At 42.2% G+C, this 21,493-nt stretch overlaps 1 protein-coding gene across 2 annotated transcripts in view; it reads left to right on the plus strand.

Moving 5' to 3' along the window:
* hcn4 (hyperpolarization activated cyclic nucleotide-gated potassium channel 4) overlaps nucleotides 1–21,493 on the plus strand; it is a 58,614-nt gene that overhangs the window by 9,447 nt on the left and 27,674 nt on the right. For both annotated transcript variants that reach the window (XM_029456012.1, XM_029456003.1), the window contains exons 2-3: nucleotides 9,215–9,638; nucleotides 20,249–20,410. In XM_029456012.1, coding sequence (XP_029311872.1) covers nucleotides 9,234–9,638; nucleotides 20,249–20,410 — 567 coding nt within the window. In that variant the 5' untranslated portion in view covers nucleotides 9,215–9,233. The remainder of the gene's footprint in view (nucleotides 1–9,214; nucleotides 9,639–20,248; nucleotides 20,411–21,493) is intronic.

Genomic DNA, 21,493 nt, shown 5'->3' on the forward strand with positions numbered 1-21,493 from the left:
GTCCCAGTGATGCCTTACTGTATGCTTCTTATGTTTAGCTTGTGGCACAGTTACACTACCAAATAGTGGCTCTGGTTATAAATCTCATTTTACATATTTAGTTTTAATTTCAATCCGACATTTGAGAAGTGCTGGTCAAAAAGCACTCAACATCAACACAGATTCTATACAGTGTGTGTACTCTTTCAGTGATACCCAAGAGGGCATTCTTTACTTTGACTAAGGGCAGAGAATCAGCCTTCTGCGTCATAACCTAAAGGATAACCAGACAGAAGAATATTCACTCTGATATTATTGCTTTTACTAACCGATGTGTAATCGCTGAAGAATTTATTGCACATAAAAAGTGAAAACTTTGAAAAGAAGAAATGATTTTTGATCAAGAGAGCACAGCACACTGCATTGTATGGTGATTGTCAACATGGTTGGAATGAATCATTGAATCATACACCACTGTTTTTTGACCTCTGAAACAACATGGTGTGATATATGAAAGCCCATACTCAAGTATTGATTGCAAACTTTATTTTGACCCTGATTCGTCTTTCAACTGGAGAAAAATGGTGTTCTGAGAGACTGCTGAGTGTTTCACCCCCAACAAAAATCCCATGTTTTTATGCATAGATTGTATTGTACTGTAACCAAATCTGAACTTCCCTTGTGTTGACCTCTGCATGCACGCTGCAGCCGCAGCCTGTTCATTCCTCCTCACACAGATTCGGCTACAGCCAGTACACACAGTTTGACCTTTTCAGCCCTGCCTGTGTCCCAGGTGGATTCTCACAGCCCCTGTCTCTCTGAAATTGGATTGCTTTTTTCCTATCAGCCTAGATAGGAAATGGCCAAGATGTCAAACTGGCACTGATATGCTGCTCCAGGGGGTGGACAAAATATAAGAAACACCATATTACAAATTACTTTATATTTAATGCAAGACACTCAGCTTCACAGACACGTTCTATTAAGTTCAGTGGCAATTAGCAGAATGTGCCAGAAACAATAACCAGTTCCACCTGCAGGTGACTCAGGTGCACGACTGTGTGTCACGAAACAGAGCTTGTGCCAAACATTCATCCAGTCATCACATGTCATTCTTCTACTTCTTACCATTATAACATTGCAAATATCACTCCCTCCAGTCATCTGTGCAGGACTTACATGGGAGAAGGATGGCATTTCATTAGACAACCTCTCCAGGTGTAAGAATGTATAGAAGGCTAAAGAGCTTTGGAAACAGTGGGGTTTCCACTCAGAGAGGACCAGAGTCCAGTGCGCTGAATAAAGAACTCTGTGTGTGGCTGGCGTGATTCTCAGGAAATACTTCCACGGATCAATGTGTTTGGCTTTGCTCTGCCACATGCTGGGAGTCGAGAAGACTCACACAAATGGCTGGATTATGAGACATGTAGTGGTGAGAGACAGACCCTCTTCTCTGCTATGGGGAGGGGGATGGGGACTTTGTCTTCACCATGTTATCCACAGTCGATAGCATGTCCTCTTATTCCCCACACTAGTTTTGGTTGTACCAAGTTACCCAGTGTTTGATTGAATAGGGAGGCAGCAGCAAAGCTGGTGTGTATAAATCCAACCCTGACCCTGTTTATCATGTACAATCAAGAAATTATAGAGCTAACAAATACACATGATAAATCCTGCCCTGTTTGGTTTAACAGTCAGATAAGCCTCCGCTTTTGCTTACTCACGCAGACCAGCAGAAATCAGCTAAACTGCATCTCCTCTCTGATTTGATTTGATTTCATGCTCCGAGTGTCTTCTTAGTGAGGCTTTTCCATCAGCTTTTAAGCTTTATTTATTTATTTTGGTTTTATTCAACTCTAATTATGTGCAACATTGCTAAAAAACAACAAGTGTAGAAAGAATAGTGATGACCCGTCCAGAAGACCACAGTGACATGGATCTCTCGACACTTCGCCTCCCTGGTTGTCCCCGTCCTTTTGTCCTAACATGTTGTACAGAGTCTCATTTTCTCTCTCTGATTCCGCATTTTCTCTCCCCTTATTTTTTCTCTTCGTGTCCCTTCTCTCCTTGTCACCCTTTGACCTCAGATCACAGTTTTGGAGATGGATAGAAAAGGCTTTCATTGTGGCTGCTCCATTTGCTGATTGCAGCACCTGAAGTGGTGAAGATAATGGCCCAGTACTGGTGCAGCTCAGAGCAAGGGCGTGAGGTGATGGTTTACATTGTGACCAGCTCCTGGTATTATAGGCATTACATTATCTTAGCACTTCATCTATGTTCAGAGAAAGCCCGTTGCTCCATCTTTCTCTGTCTCTGGCTCTCTCCTGTCCAACAGAGCAGCGGGGCCGGCGAGGGGAGGGGTTTTTGTGTTCAGTTGGGAGGCACTGACCGGTGTTTCCTCTGCCACACACTGTGGCTGGCTGACTGAGGACCCCTTTGACATGACTCTAAGGACCTTGTGGGAGATAACAAGGCATCATGATAAAACACAGATGCAATTAGTGGCAGGATGACAGTCCACAAAGCTGGAGTGCAGATACTGGCACATGCTAGTAGGATAAGTGCATGCTGATGGAACCGGCTGGAGAGCTCTGTGTCCTCTCCGTGTCTTCTACATTACAGCCCTGCCACTCACTGTCTCTCAGTTTTTTCCTCGCAGTGGGCATATTTATTTGCTGACCGCAAACAACCTGTGTACAGTTTTTGTGAGCAGATAGGTAGAAGGTTGCGCTCTGGGAAGCTGTGAAGGACTCTGCAGGGCGACAGAGACGAGGACAGGGATACAGAATAGCCACAAGGCGCCAGGCAGAGCCTCTTTGTTTCGAAAACAGCCCAACAAATCAAAAGAAATCCCACTGATATGAAAAGGGGACAGACTTGGCTACTTCCTAGCATTCTTCTCAGTGGGCTCCCTGATTACATCTGGTCAGTTTGCAAAGTGGCTTTGGTGATTTCATGATTAAGTCAGAGCTCTTAAGTGCACACTTCAGAGCTGTTCAAACATCAGAGCAAGTTTAGGCTGGACTTAGTTCAATGAGTGGATCTGAGGCTTATTGTTGGTTGTGTGGGATCCACGCTGTGGCATTAGAGAGTTTCTTTAAGATGGTTAACCTGGATCCAGACCTCTGAACGACGAGAGCAACAAGCATTTCAGTGATTAATACGCTACTGAATGGTTTGAATTCCCTTTAAACACATAATAGAAAATCATCATTAAAGGAATGTGCTGTGTTTTTTGTAAATGCACACTGGAGACAACCCTGCGCCAGTAAAAGCTCCAAAGCGTTTGGTGAGGGAACATGACCCTGAATACTTTACATTTGGATTAATACTGGCAGGCAGTGATGGGTGAGGGTTAGCAGAATATTTATTTTGGTCATTAAAGCTGACAGTGGTGTAACACACATGTATAGCTCAGTTAATGTTTCTCGGAAATGTTTTGTGGGCCTTAAGTTACAAAAGGTTTTGTGCCATCATATTATGAGCAATATAATGCACCAAGTGACCCACAGGCAGGTTGCACTTTAATTCAAGTTAAAGCATTGTCTGACCATATGCAATAGGGTGATAATGATCAATACAGGCTTCTCTCCCTGCTGTGTTTACACTAATTACTGATGTAAAAGCTATAATTCAGTTGTTGTCAAGTGTTCAGAAGACCTGTCGACCAACTGATCGCAGACTCCACTCTTGTGTTTTGCCTCCTTTTTTGTCAGTGCTTACCTTTTAAAGGGGTCAGATCTCTGTCAACTGGGAAATGTTCTTCTGCAGCAGATGTGACATTGCCTTTAGCATCGTCTTTCTCTTGGCTGTGTTGAATAACAGTCCTCGACAGAGCGCTGTACCCTTACCTTCATGTCCTACCATAGAACTACCTGTAATCTTATTTCTGGATCTCTTTTAGCAGTGTTAGGTAAGGTTCACTCCTCTCAGTTGATTTTACCTCTCCCCTCTGTAGGTATTTAGTAAATCCCTCTGTTTTCACGTAGCCTAAGGTTGGGGAGATTTGCCTCTTCCTCTGATGAAATCTGCCTAGGTTTGATAAAACAGCGTGCCTCAGCTAAATATAGCAACCTGCGACTGCACAGCCCCAGTGTCAGTGATGTGCTTGCAGTGTGCCTGCTGGCTGTGCTCGGCAAAGACAGCACCGTTACGACAGTTCATTGGAGCGGGTGACAACAAGAATAGGATTAACCCTTTTAACCTGATTTCTTTTTTGTTCTCCCAGACACTTAAATCTTGCTGAGTTTGCCAACTGGCTTGTTTAAACCAACGGGCTGCTCTTTTATAGGCAATACACAGTTGTTACAGATGTTGTTCTCCTCCTAGTGTGACGGGCTTTGTCATAGATCAGCCTACCTCTTCCTCTGACTAAGTGTAGCTTATGTAAAATTAGTTTTCTTTCTCACAAGAGCCTTTCATGCTTCATTTTCATTCAATCCTCCTCATTTATTCATTCAAAATGGCAGTGGACTTTATAAGACTGTTGCTCTGTCAGTTATCATTTAAGTGTAACTGCAATGTAGAGCAGGTTCAGTTAAATGTGTGCTACAACAGCAGATAGCTGTCAGTAAAGTTAAAAAAACCTAATATTATAAATAACTCTCACTGGCTTTAAATAGTATGTGCCCTTTACCCACGGTCAAACAACGTGTGCATTAAATTAAACTTGTATATCAGATACAGTAACATCTAATGGCAGTGAAGTGGTTTCTCCAATGAAGGCCGACAAGCAGTTATACCGTGAACCAGCTTCTGCAGATAAAGAAAACTGTTTTAAGAGACGATAGGTTTAGTTTCAGACCGTCCTCCCCAGAACAATTACAGCAGGGGTCATTACATTTGTTACATTTCAGCTATCGGTGTCTATGAAAGTGACATCTCTCTAAACTTAATCTCATCTGTATCTGCAGCTAAACACAGAGAAACAGGTCCAGATGTTTAACACACATTTAGACACTGACAATAATCAACACACACTGTAGGCCTACAATCTGAGTCCCTTTAGAAGTGATGCAACACACGAGGCTAAACACACCGGGTATGAGCCAAATGTGATCAATCTTCATGATTGGCTTTATATAATTGTTTCCAAGCCTAAAATGAATGTTGGTTTATCTACATCTCTACTTCAATTCCCTTAAGTCACATTCAACCCTGATTAAATCCACACAGTCAGCTATAGTTCAAGAGAAAACAAGAGAGTCCTGGTAGGAATGGGTCCTTGGTATAAACCAAAACCTGGAGATCAAGTATAGGAACCCGTGTGTATGGGCATGTTGTGGTCAAAAATCAAGCGGGGTGTTTGTGCTATCACTTAATTCTCATGCATATAGTCAGTCAGTACTCCTGATAGCTCAACCTTATCCTCAGAGAGAAAATGGGAGCACACACACACACACACACACACACACACACACACATTAATTATTCAAAAGGGAAACTACTTTCTCGTGCAAAAACAGTTCCATTCCAATCATTTAGTAGCCCCAAATCACATTTACAGTGATGGAAGTGCAGTCTGGGAGCACCCAGTGTTCTTCTGCTGTTCCCATTCAGTCAGTGTGCTGCAGAATAAGGGGAGGCACTGTTACATGCTGTCTGCCACGTGCACCTGACATGACAGATGATCTGCTCGCATTCAGCCAACAGATAGACGTCTCGACAAGGGAAATGTAAACAAGTCCACACACATATGCATGCAAAAATACAAACATATAAACATATACCCCCTGTAATCTCCCTGTATATGCAGGACTATATATACACACATTCTTTTATCCCTTCTCCCTCCCCCTTAATTTAAATATAGGCTACTCCGAAAGGTAAATGTGTGTCCATCTCCGGCTGTTTGTGGGGGCTCTCACGATCCCTTTCAGGTAGGCTGGCAGGGTGAGGAGAATGAGAGAGGCTTATCGTGTAGTCAGATGCACTCTGAGGGTGACAACATGTTCCTGCTGTCCCTGGTCACCCCACCGGAGAGCAGAGTGGGTTGTGCCTCTGTCCCCACAGACCGCAAAATGTCAGGGCTCCCTTCATCAGTACGTTGAACTCTCGGCACCACAACAAGTTAGGTGTGAGCTATGCTGCTGCCTCTTTGTTTTCAACGTTTCTCTGCTTCGTCGGGCCTCGTTCCCGATCTTCCCCACTGGTCATAATAATAATTAATTCAGATTGTATCTGATGTATTTTAAAAGCACATTGTTACATGTCTATTTTATGACTCGCCTTTGTGAGGCAAGCGAAAAGATTGATGTATAAAAAATGTCAGAAAAAGTCAAAGCGTCAGCAGTTTCCATCTTTCTTTCTCATTAGTTGTCATACTTAAAATAAGTATTTAATTGCTGTAGCTGGGGTCTAACATATTTTCTTATTTAGCATCCTTTGTGCACTAAATGTATTTTATAAAACAGTTTAAAATGAGATGTTTCTCTCTCCCCTAACATCGGGGAATATCACCTTCACATCTCCACTACTAGGTCGCTGCATTTTGCTCTCATTTGATTTCAAGACAGGTGGTTTAACACACAGTGTGAGTCATTGATTTGGGAGGCACAAAGAGATATGGGATTGTTTAATGCCTTTGAAATGTCCACCTAAGATCCCGCACTCGCCCCAACTGTATTTATAGAACAATGTTCTTCCATGTCAGGGTCCCAGTGAATAATAAAGCACAGTAAATGGATCCCTGCTATGTTTAGGTGGCCTGACCTCCATTAGGAGGCAACCACAAGAGTGAAAAGGAGAAATCATGAGCATATACTCTACACATGCGCACACACACACACACACACACACACACGAACACTCAAACATGTGCATGTAAAACCACAGTCTACACGTAAAAACACTTATATTCCACCAGGATTCCTACACAGCTCTTTGAAATTCTTCATATTGAGCGACTTCCTGATCCGTAAACATTGTTGTGTCAATCACAATATGTATTAAAGGGTGCGCTCAAACCCTATCAGACTAATGCTCATAGAATATCTTCCACCAGTATATTTCTGTATTTGAAAAACAATGGTACCACAAAAAGGGTACCATGCTCTGATTGTTTTGTCTCTTTTTGCCGTTTTGGAACATCCGTGGTGCTCTTCCCTTCATATTTAGAAAGACGCATTTTCACAATGAGCATACAGCAGCACCAGAAATCCCCACACTCCTACAACAAGTGAGGCTTACTCACACAGGTGGCGGCAGTAGCTGTGTGTGGCTTCTGCCAGAGTGACATACAGAGGTCTTAAACAGCATTCTGTCTTGCTATTCTTTTGGTAAAGATGTTGAGGAGCTCTCCTCTCCACCTTTCATTCATACAGCATCCTCTAACTAAAGTCAGGCATCTTTCTCAGGCCCTACCTGGATACTATTAACCCCTGCTTGTGATAGTATTTTGTAGAAAAGAAGCAAAAACACTTTTTTAAATGGGAAAGTATTATGTGTGGTTGAGTCATCAGAAACAAAGAATCTTAATTCATCGCTGGTAGACCCTGTCACGCGCTGGGAGCTCACGTACATCAGAATAGTAAGCTGTGTAGGATGACAATAAACGCACAGGCTATCTAGCATTTATAATATTAGTAAATTGGCAATTTGAAGAACAAATGTCATTACCTATGTTTGCGTTTCTTCCTTTGAAGTTTTTCTTGTCCTCTTGGGCTTTCAGTCTTAACATGAGCAAACACAGTGGTGGCAAGGTCTGTCTAAATATAACTCCACTTGACAACAAGCTGGAACAGTACCCTTTTACTTTGAAGAATTCCAATTACTGTCACCGTATCTTCAGTGTGTGTGTGTGTGTGTGTGTGTGTGTGTGTGCATGTTTCTGTGTGTGCAATAGTTGAAACTGAGATGTGTGTGTATTCTGTATATTTATGTATGCATGTGTAAGTGTGAGATGCTCTTGAAAACTGTCACCGAGCACGTTACAACTTAAGCGTCTGCAGTTTTCTTTACTGTGATGTACAGTCGGTCCTCAGATTTCTGTGTTAGTAGAAAAGAGAATATTGGTTCCAAATGCAACCATGACAAACACGAACATGGAGAATACGGTGAATACGGTCGCTGATGTGTTTGGTTTTGCCTCCATAATACATCAGTAATGGTGTTTAGTCATGCTCACAGAAAGAAAATACAACATTGTTTGCAAACATCTCATATTATTAGCTGTGACCAAGTCTGCACCATTTAAAAGTTTATTGTATAGCGGCGTGCAACATCTGTGATGGCAGAAGCATCAGTAGGAATATCAAGGTACCAAGAATTAAACCACTTAAAGTTGATGCACTTTATCAGAAGCATATCTCAAAGGCCATTTAACTAATCATCAATACAATGATAAACTGTGCACCATCCAACAAAGCAAAGAAAAAAAGCACAAGAATGGAAGAAAGAAATGGAAGTTCATCTTTATCTGTGTGCGTGTGCTCTGTGAGGCAGACGGTACCTGCACTGAAAACTACTTTTCTTTCTTAACTCGACACGACATGGGCCAGGGGACTTTTTGGATCAAGCTGTGTCATCCTGTAAAGCAGCTGTTCATTGAAAAGCCGTGAGTTGTTTACTTCAACACGCCGTGAATCAACCATGAAATCAATAGACATCAGCTGCAACAAGGACGTGAAAGTGCAGTAATTACTTGCGGTAGAGTTGCTATATTGCAGTAACAATGCATATCCTATCCTGCTTATGTATTGTAGTACCCTTTCTTCCTTGTGTCTTATGGCCCTGCTCTTGAGATTGGTTTTGCGCAGAGACAGATGTTTGTGGCCCAGTTAAAGACAGGTGGGTAAATCATCCAAGCTCACTGGGCCAGTCCACCATGCAGAACACCCTCATGGTGTGATCCATGCAGTATACAGGATATATCACCCTTAACACAAAAGAGCCAATCTGGATGCAATTACCAAGCCAGCAGACGGTGCAATTTATTTCCAAACTCTCAAGCCTAGAAGACAGACGAGGTCACAGTACAGTTTGTAATTAACAGTTAGCCCTCTTTGACCTTTGAGTTGGGATTTACTGTACAAACACAAATAGCTCTCATGTCAAGCTGCTACCTGGTACGGCAGGGAGGTAACATATTATGTATAGGTTATTACGTTATCGTTGCACCATGTGTGTACACTTGCTCAAATGCACAACAACCAACGGTGTTTTACTATATTCTGACTTCAGCGTTCTCTCTTTCACCATCCAATCTCTGACTTTCTCAATTTCTCTCTCCAATAAGGTTTTACTGGGACTTGACCATGCTGCTGCTGATGGTAGGCAACCTCATCATCATCCCCGTGGGCATCACATTCTTCAAGGACGAGCACACGCCCCCCTGGATCGTGTTCAACGTGGTTTCCGACACTTTCTTCCTCATGGACCTGGTCCTCAACTTCCGGACGGGTATCGTCAAGGAGGACAACACGGAGATCATCCTGGATCCGCAACAGATCAAGATCAAGTACTTGCGGAGTTGGTTTGTGGTGGACTTCATCTCCTCCATCCCCGTGGACTACATTTTCCTCATTGTGGAGACGCGCATCGATTCAGATTTCTACAAGACGGCGCGAGCCTTGCGGATTGTCCGCTTCACAAAGATCCTCAGCTTGCTGCGACTCCTGCGCCTCTCTAGGCTCATCCGCTACATCCACCAATGGGAAGAGGTAGGAAGTGCACCTTAGTGTGTTTTAATATATGAGTATAGTTGTGATGAATGTTGGGCCACGTGTATGATGTGGATGCTATTTTGAGTTGGACTTCACAAACTTGAGTCTGGGAAAATACCAAGGAAATCACAATGATTGACAATAATACAAGCGTACCAATTGATGAAGCTAATCAAACGCATAGGGCTTAAATCCAACTATAATCCAATTGGTATTCCCATGCTGGGGAGTTACTTTGAGTATGTTTTCAGAAGCTCTGTACCTTCTCCTGGGAAGAAAATATGGATAGATGCCGCTTCTGATTACATCCCCCCTTGAAAAGGAGTGAAGAGGCTCTTTTGCTGAACCCCTGTCATCATTAAGTTGATGAGGCCAGAAGTTGATTAGCATTTTCCCACTGTGCGCCCATCCAGCTAGCAATGGGACCACAGAGAACCAGAGAGGGATTGCTGCGACACAAGCATGATTATAATTGTGGCAATAATTAGCAAAGTTCCCATTGCTCTCACTGGATGGATCTTGTTGTAGAGTCTCGGGGGGGTAAAAGGTGCAAAGTGAAGCTTCAGAGTCTCAGTGTGGAGTCAACAAGAAGACACTTCACTCGAGGATAATATGAGACCATCGAGGCTGCCATGTTGGTCAGTCCCAAAACAAGAGAAAGAAATGTAATAAATGCAACCCACGAGTAGGACTACTTGTTCAGTGCTTCATAATAACCGGCTGTTTGTCATACCACATGTCCTCCTTCAAAATAATCAAAGCCCCCTACAAGCTTGTATTTCTTTGAGGCGATGGACGCTGCAGTGCGGAGGCTTTAGTTTGGGGTTTAGTGTCTTGATGTACTTTGGCACGAGAAGTGTGCACGGTCATAATACAGATGTTATATTGCTCTGCTGCAGTTCACAGAGAGAAAAGCAACGTATTTAGTTGGTCAGTTTGTTTAGGCCCACAGATGGGTTGTGCACTTCGTCACAACTTTTGTGCCCTGATACATTTCAACCGATCACTAAACTCCTTTTTTATTTTACATCAGTTTTGATAGTCATAGTATGTAATGGGCAAATCATTTATTTTTACGTTCTGTTTACATAAAAACTATAAAAGCACACAGAGCAGACCCGCTCCAGGACAATGAATAGAAAATGCATTAATTGTGTTTTGCTGCAGCTTTATGTGGCTTCAGTATTACTAAGGGGGCTGTTTCTCTTCAACAAAACAACTATTTAATAGTGAGTCCAGGTGTGTGTGTTTCTTTCTGGCACCACTGATTTGCTGATGAGCCCTTTGATTTTATTTATAACGTACACAAGTACACATCGTTCTGGTGCTTTCGGACAAATACAAGCAAACTTTAAAATGATCATCAACACAATGGATTCAGTCAAGAACAGAAATGAGTTACTTGGCTCAGCTGCTTGGACTACTTTTGCACTAATTTCACATCCACATAGGGCCTACTTACAACACGGTACTGATATCCAGTGATTACCGTGTTTGCAAACTGTAGTCGGTGGCTGTGCTCGTCACCTGACTGCATGACATTACATGGACCAATGGAAAGGTTGAACAGCAAGCTGATTGCCAATCAAACCACAATATCCCCAGACCTGCCCACAGGCATTCTGAAACGCTCCTGGTTTCAAATATTGAGCTGGCACTCCGTGTAGAACAGTGTGTATAAGTGTGGCGGCATTAGTCATGCAAGGCCTCTGTGATGCCATTTCAAAGAGAGGAAAAGTTCAAATGAATCACTGGGGGAGAATCCCTTTGCCACCTTGTGCCTCCATGCATGCATGCCTGCTGCTGTACTTCTGAGCCCGCAATGAAGGCAGGGATACATGCAGGTTGAGGTCGGCCTTCATTTGAATAGGGTGGACACACTGACAGTGAGCTGTCATATGTTCAGCCTGCGCAATGTGGCAACAAAGGAAGGAGAGGAGAGAGGAGGAAATGTTAGCGGGAAAAGAGAGCGGACTTGCTTACACACTTTTTTTTGGTTGTGATCGACCACCTCTGTTTTAGAAGATGAGAAGAAAGAAAGAGCAACAATTCCTTTTCATGTCATTAAAAATGTAGCAAGGACTTTGCAGGACAGTAATGACTGCAGCAGCTACACACCATCGAAACAATACTTGAAAGAAAGGGGACATTACACGCACAGAGGCAGCTGCCATTTACATGTTTGATGCCTGTGTGGATGGTGTGTGTGTGTGTGTGTGTGTGTGTGTGTGGTTTGCTGATGAATGCTAGTTAGGCAGACAGAGTGAAAGGCCAGCTTTGCCTCAGCGCCAGAGTACTCCAGATGCAACCTCACAGAAATGTCATCTGTCACTGCCACTGTCACTTGTCGCCGAGGTCTCCACACCTGACTGACTTTTTGACTTTTTCTATTGACAGCTACAACTTCAGACAGCGTGTATGTATCTCATCGCCATTTGAATATTTTGGTAACACTTCACACTGACCTCACATTGGTCTTTTCATCATTCTCATTTGTTCATAGATGAATACACAGTTATACACTGAGAAGTGAAACTTTATTTCCCCTGGTGTTCACAGACGCAGGATCCGTGTGATCCACGACACCGTGCAATTTTTAGCCCCTGTGACATCACTGAATGCCATTCAGCGTTACTTGCCACTCTATATATGTCGGCGCGATGAGGTGCACCTCTCTGACATGGCAGGAGCTGCATGCTGTGATGTCCCGATGTCCTCCAAAAGGCAAAGCTGATTTATTTTACTCATATTTCACGAGTATCTGCACGCTATAAATAGTCATGCACAAATTCATTTGGAGTGTTATTGTTTGAGTTTCATTTCCTCCTCAAGAAGTCACACAGAGGACACTTCTTCCGGGAGTGTTGAATACAGCTCAGTGAACTGCACTGCATGGGTTTACGCCTCGTCGAGTGATACTGTTGGGAGCGCATTTTAAAATTAGAATCTTTTCTCATGTACTCTCTGCGGTGAATAAAGATTTTTAGGATTTCAGACCAAGACAAAGGGAATAAAACAATGTCAAATGTACTGAAGTGATGGAGAAGCAAAATCATGGACACAACCCAGCTGAGATGTATTACAGGTAAAGCGCCTGAGGGGAGTCGTCAAAGAATTCAGGAACGGGCATAAGACTGTCTGTTTTGAAGTCATCAAAAATAGATTCATCCTCACCACACAGACCATAGAAACCTGTATCAAAGGGTGACTAAGCTAATCATTTGCTTCACATCCTCGCTCAAGAAGTTGCACCAGTGTGACCTGGACTTTCACAGCAATAGGCCGGTCCAACACGTCATAACTCTGCTTCATAATCCTTCGGGGACAGTTAACTTTTTCCCCACACGTAGCATCATCCTCGGTCATTTTTCAGTATTTATAAGTGAAATAACAACGTGACTGAGAGACATGAAGCTGCCGAATGTACTGATGCCTTCTTTAGAGCCAAAACAATGGTACAGGTCATACACACATGTACGTGCACATCTGGCAAGTGCTTAATCGCTGGGTGCATTGCAATCCAAATACACGTCCAGTCATTGTAATATACTGTATCTATGTCGAGTGTGTTTTTCCTGCGTGTGAGCGTGTGCATGCTTTCGCTCCCTTCGTTGACGTGGACTATAATTGCATGTACTTAGGAGAGCATACTGAGCTCATAGCCTGCAGCTCAGACATGTTGGCACATAACCACAAATTGTTGAAGTGTCCTTGAGTGTGATGCTTGACCCCCGAACTGCTCCAGTGGGGCTTCCCAGAAGACAACAGAGGGCGGGGGGGGGGAAAGCCGAGCTACATTCCTTTTTGGATTGTCATCAAACGTACTACAATGAAGTGATTTAATTTTTTTTTTAAATATGAACATAAATCATTTTATATGTGACTTAAAGTAGTTTTCACTCCACTGCTTTAAAGCCGTATTTACTAGTTTAATTGCAGATTTATCTTATTAATACAAAATATAGTCAACAAATGAAATTTGGAGTAATATTATATATTAAACTACTAGCAGTATATAAAGTAATTCAAATTAGATTCACCTTTACCAGCTGCAACGTTGAATATATTTGTACATTAATGCATCAATAATTATAATCCAATAATATATTATTTGGAAATGAGACATTCTGCTTAATAAGTACTTTAATACTTTAAGTATATTTTGATGCAAATACTGTTGTACTCAAGTAAATGTTTGAATGCAGGACTTTTACTGGTGGTATTGATATTTGTAGTTCCCTTTAGGATTTACGTATATTGGTATTGTATAAAATACATATTGTGCATCGTGGCTAGATCAAGTGTTATAATGTACTTCCATTTAATTTTCAAATGATTTCAAATGATTTTCCTCTAACATGCTTTGTCGGTACATACTATTCATTTAAATACAAAGCACAACATGCTCCTAGAACATTTCTGCACGTAAAGTGACGTCTGAAACTGCAATCGTATCATCTTCGCTTTAAAGACTGTAATCCGAGCACCACTAACACCATCAGTATCCTTTAAGCATTGCATAAGTGAAGGTTTTGGTGGTGGTGGCTGTACGGCAGTCTTAACACTGTCATGCATAATGGCGTTCAACTTGATGTGCAGATGTACATCACACACACACACACACACACACACACGGAGCAGACTGGCGTTATGACGTCTACCCTGTCTCCCTCTTGTCAGTTTCCTCTTGTCACTTTTCATCGGGATAAAAATAAGACTGTGACCGGATATTCTCCTCATTGGAGTCGTCTCCTGTTGACGAACCAGTGACTTGGATGAGATTAGTCATCCTGTTAAATCAGATTCAAGGCAGTGCACTAATGACTAAGCTCTGAGGGCTTCCTCCCATCGTGCCCGACTCCTACCACATAGTCGTCTCGACTGGCTGACCCAGTAAACGTTGCTTTTAGCGTGAATGGAGATGAATTTATGAGACAAGAGCTGAGCCCTTAACGGGGGGGGGGGGGGGGGGGGTGTAAAGTCAAATGACTTGAGGTGTAAGGCACTATGCTACACCACCTGTGTTTATTTATTATAAGCAGGAAGAACGTCTATCTCTTTTAATATTGGCATCTTGGGCCGGTAAGATTTACGGCTGTGTGCTGCAGTTACGGAGAAACAAAGCGATGTGTCAGTAAAGTGCGCTTTGATAGAAGTCAGCCATGTGGCTGCCCCCGTGGGTCCAGAGAAGGAGAGAGGCGCCTTTTATTTCCACCCAGTAAATCTATACAAAAATATTTAAATAAGGTAAATCAGCTAATCAGCCCCCCACGCACTGACCCATTACCTTGGCCGAGGACTGGTCTTTGAGAGATAAGACAAGCAGGAAGAATAGATTTAATGGGCTATTATTGAGTGCACAATGAGGCTTGCCAGCAACAGTGACAGGTCCTCAACATTGTGAATGAGCCTCGTGTGATATCAATGCCCACAGTGGATTTGGTGAAAAAACTATTACACCAAAAATGTGAAATCCTGCACAAACCCAATTGCGCATCTTGGAAGGGAGCGGAGTGAGAGTGGTTTTTGTGACGGGAGCCCTGCAGGCCTGTTTAGACAGATGATGGAAGGGTGTTCCCAGTGGTCCACTCCCAGGCCTACTTCTCATTCTCCGCATGTGCTTCATCCAACAAAACTGCATGCATGAACATGACATTTCGGTCGAGGCATTTATAGTGAGAAATCTAACCCCTGCCCCTGCTTCAAAAATCTGCCATCAGCTGGGATGATTAAAAATAACACCGAGACATGCGTAGATTGATTTAGCTGATAAACTTCATCACTCATCATGTCTTGCTCAAAACAGGAAGATGCAGCATGTGGCAATTAACACACTATATCTCGTCCAAATGAAATATATTCATGTTTTAAACTGATCAATAAGATTTATATCATGCTTTCTGATGTATATTTGAAACCATGTCTCTGTAGTACAAGCAAACAATAATAACGCTCCAGTGTGTGTGAGGGTGCTGAATCTTCAACAATCACCAAAATGACATAATCTTTAATGCATTAAACACAAATAATTGGTGAGCTGCACTAACAAAAGATTAGACCACAGAGTAGAACAATGCAGTGTAGACAAAAAGCAGTAGAATATATACAGAACATATTATAGTATGTGCAATTGAATTGAATCATTACATGAATTATGCAAAACAAATTAAAGCAACTGTAATAATAAAAGATATCACTTGGTGCGTAGCAGTGAAACTCAAACGCAGTCGGGGTTAGGTGGAGATTTGAGGTAGACAGGACATCAGGACAAACAACTGAAGAATTCTGCTTTCTCTTATGTGTCGGGAAACCATCAAGCCCAAACATTCATCATCATTAGCAGCGTGAGCTGCAAACACCAGATGCCTCGGTATAGTGCTACATCAAATGTGTCTGGGCAGCTACCATCAGCACCGTGGGACATATGCATCTATTCTCTCACCTGATCACGCTCTTCTCACTCCATCTGTTTGAGATGACTCGGCAGCTGCCTTCACCCTCTCTGTGCCTGTGTGGGCCTGAGCGCTGCCTCACAAGGATACAGATTAGTTTATGACTTTAGCAGTTTCTGACCCTCTTTGCTCTTTAGTTTCTAGTTTTATATGTTGTGAATATATGTGCTGTGTTTCTCCCATTGAAGTATGCAAAAAGTCTATTTGTGTTCAAATGTTGTCCAGCTGTGTTTATATGTTAAACTATATACATTAGGATATGGGTTCTTTTAGCAGGAGCAGATGATTGACATGTATTAGGTTATAAAATACAACATTTCCAAGATTTAATTTAAGATTTAAGGTACAAACTACGCCCGCTTACAGTTCTTCTATCCAAATACAGAGACAGATAGTTTATCGGTTAAACAGATACAGATACAGATAATCCTTTCTCTGCTACTGTTAGTAGACGGCAATGGTAGTCAGCAGGGTAAGAAATGGTAGTAATCATAGTATTTAAAGTTGTAGTTTTATTAATTAATTACATTTTCTTTGCCTTATTATTGCTTGTGGTTAAAGTGGCTTACGTTCATAAAACACAGCCTCCATCTCAAAGTGCTAACAACCATGTAATTGCTTTTTCATGAGTTGCATTAATGAAACCTCGACATCGCCGTTGACTTCCTATAAGTTACGTGATCTGACCCATGTTCTTGGTTTAAAAAAATAAATAAAAATGCAAGCGGATATCAGCATGGCGTCTCGCATGTAGAAGCCTAATGAGGGTAGTGAGAGTAACAACAAGCTGTTGTGTTGCCTCTCGATGTCCTCATCAATCAAGCTCTCGTGTTTATGCTGATGCTAATACTGCCAGGCTCACTCTGCGTCCCTATCAATTAAAAGAAAGTGGTCAGCAATCCATCATCCTCCATGTAACACGCCATGTTATGGAATGCCGTGTGTGCAAACTGTGCTTGAATTCACATTTGTGTTTAATACCGCATGTGTGCATTTGTATAGTACATGTCGAATGCACCTATGCGGCCATTTTTTAATGGCGACAGAAAAAGAAAGGAGAGGGAGAGAAGAGATACAGACACCTCATTGCTTTGACTCAGAATAATGATCCTTTAACAACCTTCTAACAGAACCAATCTTGGGAACAATTTTTCGTAACTGAAAAGTCTGTTCCTGCTGGGGCGTATTTGAATTGATTACAGCTGTGAAGAGAGATAGAGGAATCACCTTCCTCCAGTGACAGCACACTTTGGGTTACAAACTGGAGATTTGCATGGCATTACCTGTGACAGTTATCATAGGCTTTATTCTCCACACTGTGGTTAAGTGCCAGAGGCCTTTTGAGGGCACGTCTACAGTAGAAATGTAGCAGGAGTTATTGTTGGACAGTAATGACTCATTCAGGCTGTGCCACACGATATTGAAAGGAATTGAAGCTGCTTCAGAAATATACTGACACTGTAGAAAGTACAATGGTATTCAGTATATTGACAGGTTCAGGGACACAATGCAAAGGGGCAGACGGTAGATTATTCCTTGCTCCACAAGCGCAAGGTTGGGAGGGTTACTCTAAACAATTACTAATCACCTGTTAAGAAATGTAAAACCTAATACAAGCATTACTTTTAGATTATCTCAATACCAAATATGCAAGAGAAAACTTTTTATTTTATGCTGCAGTGTTATTTAAAGCAGTATTGATGTTTAGGAATGTGCTGCAGAGTTGTTGCCACCAGGGTGTGTGTGTGTGTGTGTGTGTGTGTGTGTGTGTGTGTGTGTGTTTCTTCTTGTTACCTGTTGTAGCAGGAGGATGAAGTTTTACCGGCAGCAGAGAAAACATTTAGGCAGACTGGGAATATGTGTTGGTTTTGTTAAGTACAGAAATAACACGTCGTCCCAGCGACCGCCTGTGTCTCTGGCTGCAACATAATTATGCACATTTATATATTACTTCTATATAATGCTTTTCTGCTGTACATACAAAGTAATGACCTCCAGCCAGTGAAAGCATTATTTTCCACTAACGCAAGAAGACACTGTGTGAGACTCGTGTTGTAATGTGTGCGCAGATGCATAGTATTATGGTTCTTTATTTAAAAATGTATTTAAAAATTGTAATTCTGCTAATAATCCCCATTTTTACTAAATGTTTCGGTAATCTGAGTCTTTTTCTGCAGCTGTAACTGATTTTATGTTGGTTTTTTTAACCCTAATTACGTAACACTGTTCCATGTGTTCTGTTACTCCCCAAGCCTCCATAAGAAGAGTCATTTCGGTTTAACTCACAAGAGACATGCATATGTTTTAAACGGTCAACATTGATGCAACAGAAGCCGAGGTATCCAAGAACATTTCCCCTCTACGTCTTTCATTCGACCCTCTCTGCCTGGTCAACGTCTTGCAAACTCCAAGTTCACTTTGGTTTTCTGTCAGAGCATTAAAACATATATCTTTCTCCCCCTTACACCTAAATATGGTGCTTCTATCGTGTAGCATTAAGCATACAGAGATAACATATGTAGCTTCCCAGTGCAGAGAGCCTGAGGATAAATGTAATATTGCAATGGTAATTATGCATGAATCTCAAATGACTCATTTAAAATAATAATTTAAAATGCAAACAATACGCTGTGCACTTGTCTGCTTTATATCTTCGTCAGTCCTGTCCCGGGAGTTGCTGTATTTTAATTCACATCTTGCTTAGCAGGTTTTTACAGATTTAAAAGCAGACAGTGTGTCAGAAAATACGATTTCACAAATGAAAAATATATCAGGCTCAATGTGGGAGATGGAAAGGGCTACCTCATGATTTATTCATCAGCCACAGAGTGAATTTAACACTTTAATGTTATGGAATGCCATTACAGCAGGAGATTCAACACCACACAGCATCGCTTATTAAAAAACACAACTTATTTATCACCGTTTTTTAAAGAATAGACACAAAAACAAACAAACAATCGCTCACATTTGCGGCTGTGAACAGAAGTTTAGAAAATTAAGGGAATTTGGTGGGTTGAGAGAGAAAAGTGCAGCTGAGCGAATGATTCAGCTGAGGTGATGTAAAAGTGCCTCAGGCTAAACATTTTGAACAAGAGCCCAAAGAAAGAAGGAATGGGACAGAGTGGTAGACAGACACGTTGAGTTTCAGTGTGTGTGTGTGTGTGTGTGTGGACAGACAGAGAGTGTGTGTGTGTGTGTGTGGGGATGTCTCCAGCCTGGCTCCCCTCCTCGCTCGTGCACATTTTCCCGGGCAGACCTCTGGCTTCATGCTGGCCTGTTGACGGCGCTAAATTGATGTGATTTGATGTCGCAGCCACACTGATCCCTGCCAGCCTCCTTCTTAACACGCACACAGGAAGAATACTCCGATGCATACTCACATGTGTATACATTCAGGTGGAAACAGAACAAATAAACCTGCCCAGTGCTTTAGGAACGAGGACTGAGATTAAATTTTGGGTGACAAATATGTTGATTTATTCATCTTTGTTTGCAGCATTACCTTTTGCCGAACAACAAAATGAAGATGAGATATCCCCTCTCGGTCACAAGCGCTTAAAAGGCACTGAGTGGATTTTAATAAGGAGTGGAGCAGTTAACAGTGCACACCGTGGTCTTCAATGGGATTAAGAGGCTTTGAATGGTTGAAGCCATTAAAATCTACACCGGCCCAGAAGTCCTGTAGCGCCTTATGAGTATATTTATCATTAGGATTAACAAACTCAGCCTGTGTACGCTCTCACCCCAGGAGCGCAGCCACCTCTAGCCTTGTACATTATTGTGTTTGGCTGAGTGGCTGATGATAAGAGCGATACAGCATCAGGGGAGATAAAGCTCTGGTCCCTGTCTGCTGACATTCCCCAGTGGACCGTTCTCTGTACAGCAACATCTGCATCCACCAGCTCGTCTGTGTGCAATGTAAAAAGCGATGGTTTCTGCAGGCTAAGTACATTGTTGTTTGATGCCTAAACCATAAACCCTGTATATGACGTGACCAAATAATAGAGCCAGAAGTCATTGAACTGTTTGTGGACGAGGAAAATGTCCCTTGAGGACGTTTGTGTGCTTTGAGATTTCAGGGATTTGACCGTCAGCGCGTTGAATCATCCTACCCTAACTCGTTTCTTGGTTCCTTCCTCTCCCACCCCTCAGATCTTCCACATGACCTATGACCTAGCCAGCGCCATGGTGAGGATAGTCAACCTGATCGGCATGATGCTGCTGCTGTGTCACTGGGACGGCTGCCTGCAGTTCCTGGTGCCCATGCTGCAGGACTTCCCCGCTGACTGCTGGGTGTCCAAAAATAAGATGGTGGTAAGTGCTTCTCCTGTGCCGAGTCCTCCTGCCTGTTGGAATCAGATTATGTCCTGTCTTATCTCATCCGTCAGCTTCAGTAATTACTGCACTAAAACCCTTTAGCATCCTGGGAAAGATCGCATCGCATATCTGTCATTTTAAGCCCTAAATCAAATATATTTATCTGCTACTTTTTGCCCACATTTATTCAATTAGCTAATTATTTTTATTTATTTGGAGCTCCCGACATCTGTCCATATTGTGAGAGGAGAGAGACACAGAGGCTGTGCAGGGAACATTGATTTTCTAAGGAGGACAAACGACCTTATTCAATATTGGTTGAATATTGACAGTTTCCAGCGAGCTCTCATGCTGTGTTTTAATTTAGCTGCATTGTTACAACAGCTGCTGGAGTAGAGTCTCTATTCGAGCCTGACTCATAATAGACTTCTCTTTTCTGTGCTTATGGAGGCGCACTGTGTCACACCTGATGTACGACTCTGAATCACCTGCAGCTGATGGCTCGCGTGCTAAATTAGCATGTTGTAAAAGAGTGTAGCTCTAAAAGAAATCTGAGGTCTTGTCAGGTTCCTTACTAGAGACTGATCTGACATCAGTGAATGCTTCTCTCTTCAGTACAACATACCAATAAATCCACATATATTTAACCCTTAAGGAATGCAGCAGAGAAGAGTGGATCATTAACTCATGGCTTATCAATATACATGTAGGGCGATGTTTGGGCTTTTCTGAGGTCGGCAACTCAATTCAGTGAAAACTTGAAAGACGTCCACATGGTGGAGTTAAAGCTTCCTGGACTCTGTAGGTTTATCAGCGATCTCAATTTACCGCATTCAGGTGTTTAGTATTCATATAATGATCACAGCCATATTTCTTTTTGTTGCAGAATACGCAGCGTTATTTTCTTTAGAATGTAATTGAATTTAATAAAGGCTACAATGACTGTTTTCTAAAGTAATAATCCAACATACAGAGAGGACACTACATTTATTAACAGAAAGATGACGACCAAAAGCCGCTTCTAGTCTAGCCGTATGTTCAGCTCTCCGTGCCGGAACAGATGTCACATGAGTAGTTACA

The sequence above is a fragment of the Cottoperca gobio genome, chromosome 3 (genome assembly GCF_900634415.1).
Source record: "Cottoperca gobio chromosome 3, fCotGob3.1, whole genome shotgun sequence".
NCBI lineage: Eukaryota > Metazoa > Chordata > Actinopteri > Perciformes > Bovichtidae > Cottoperca > Cottoperca gobio.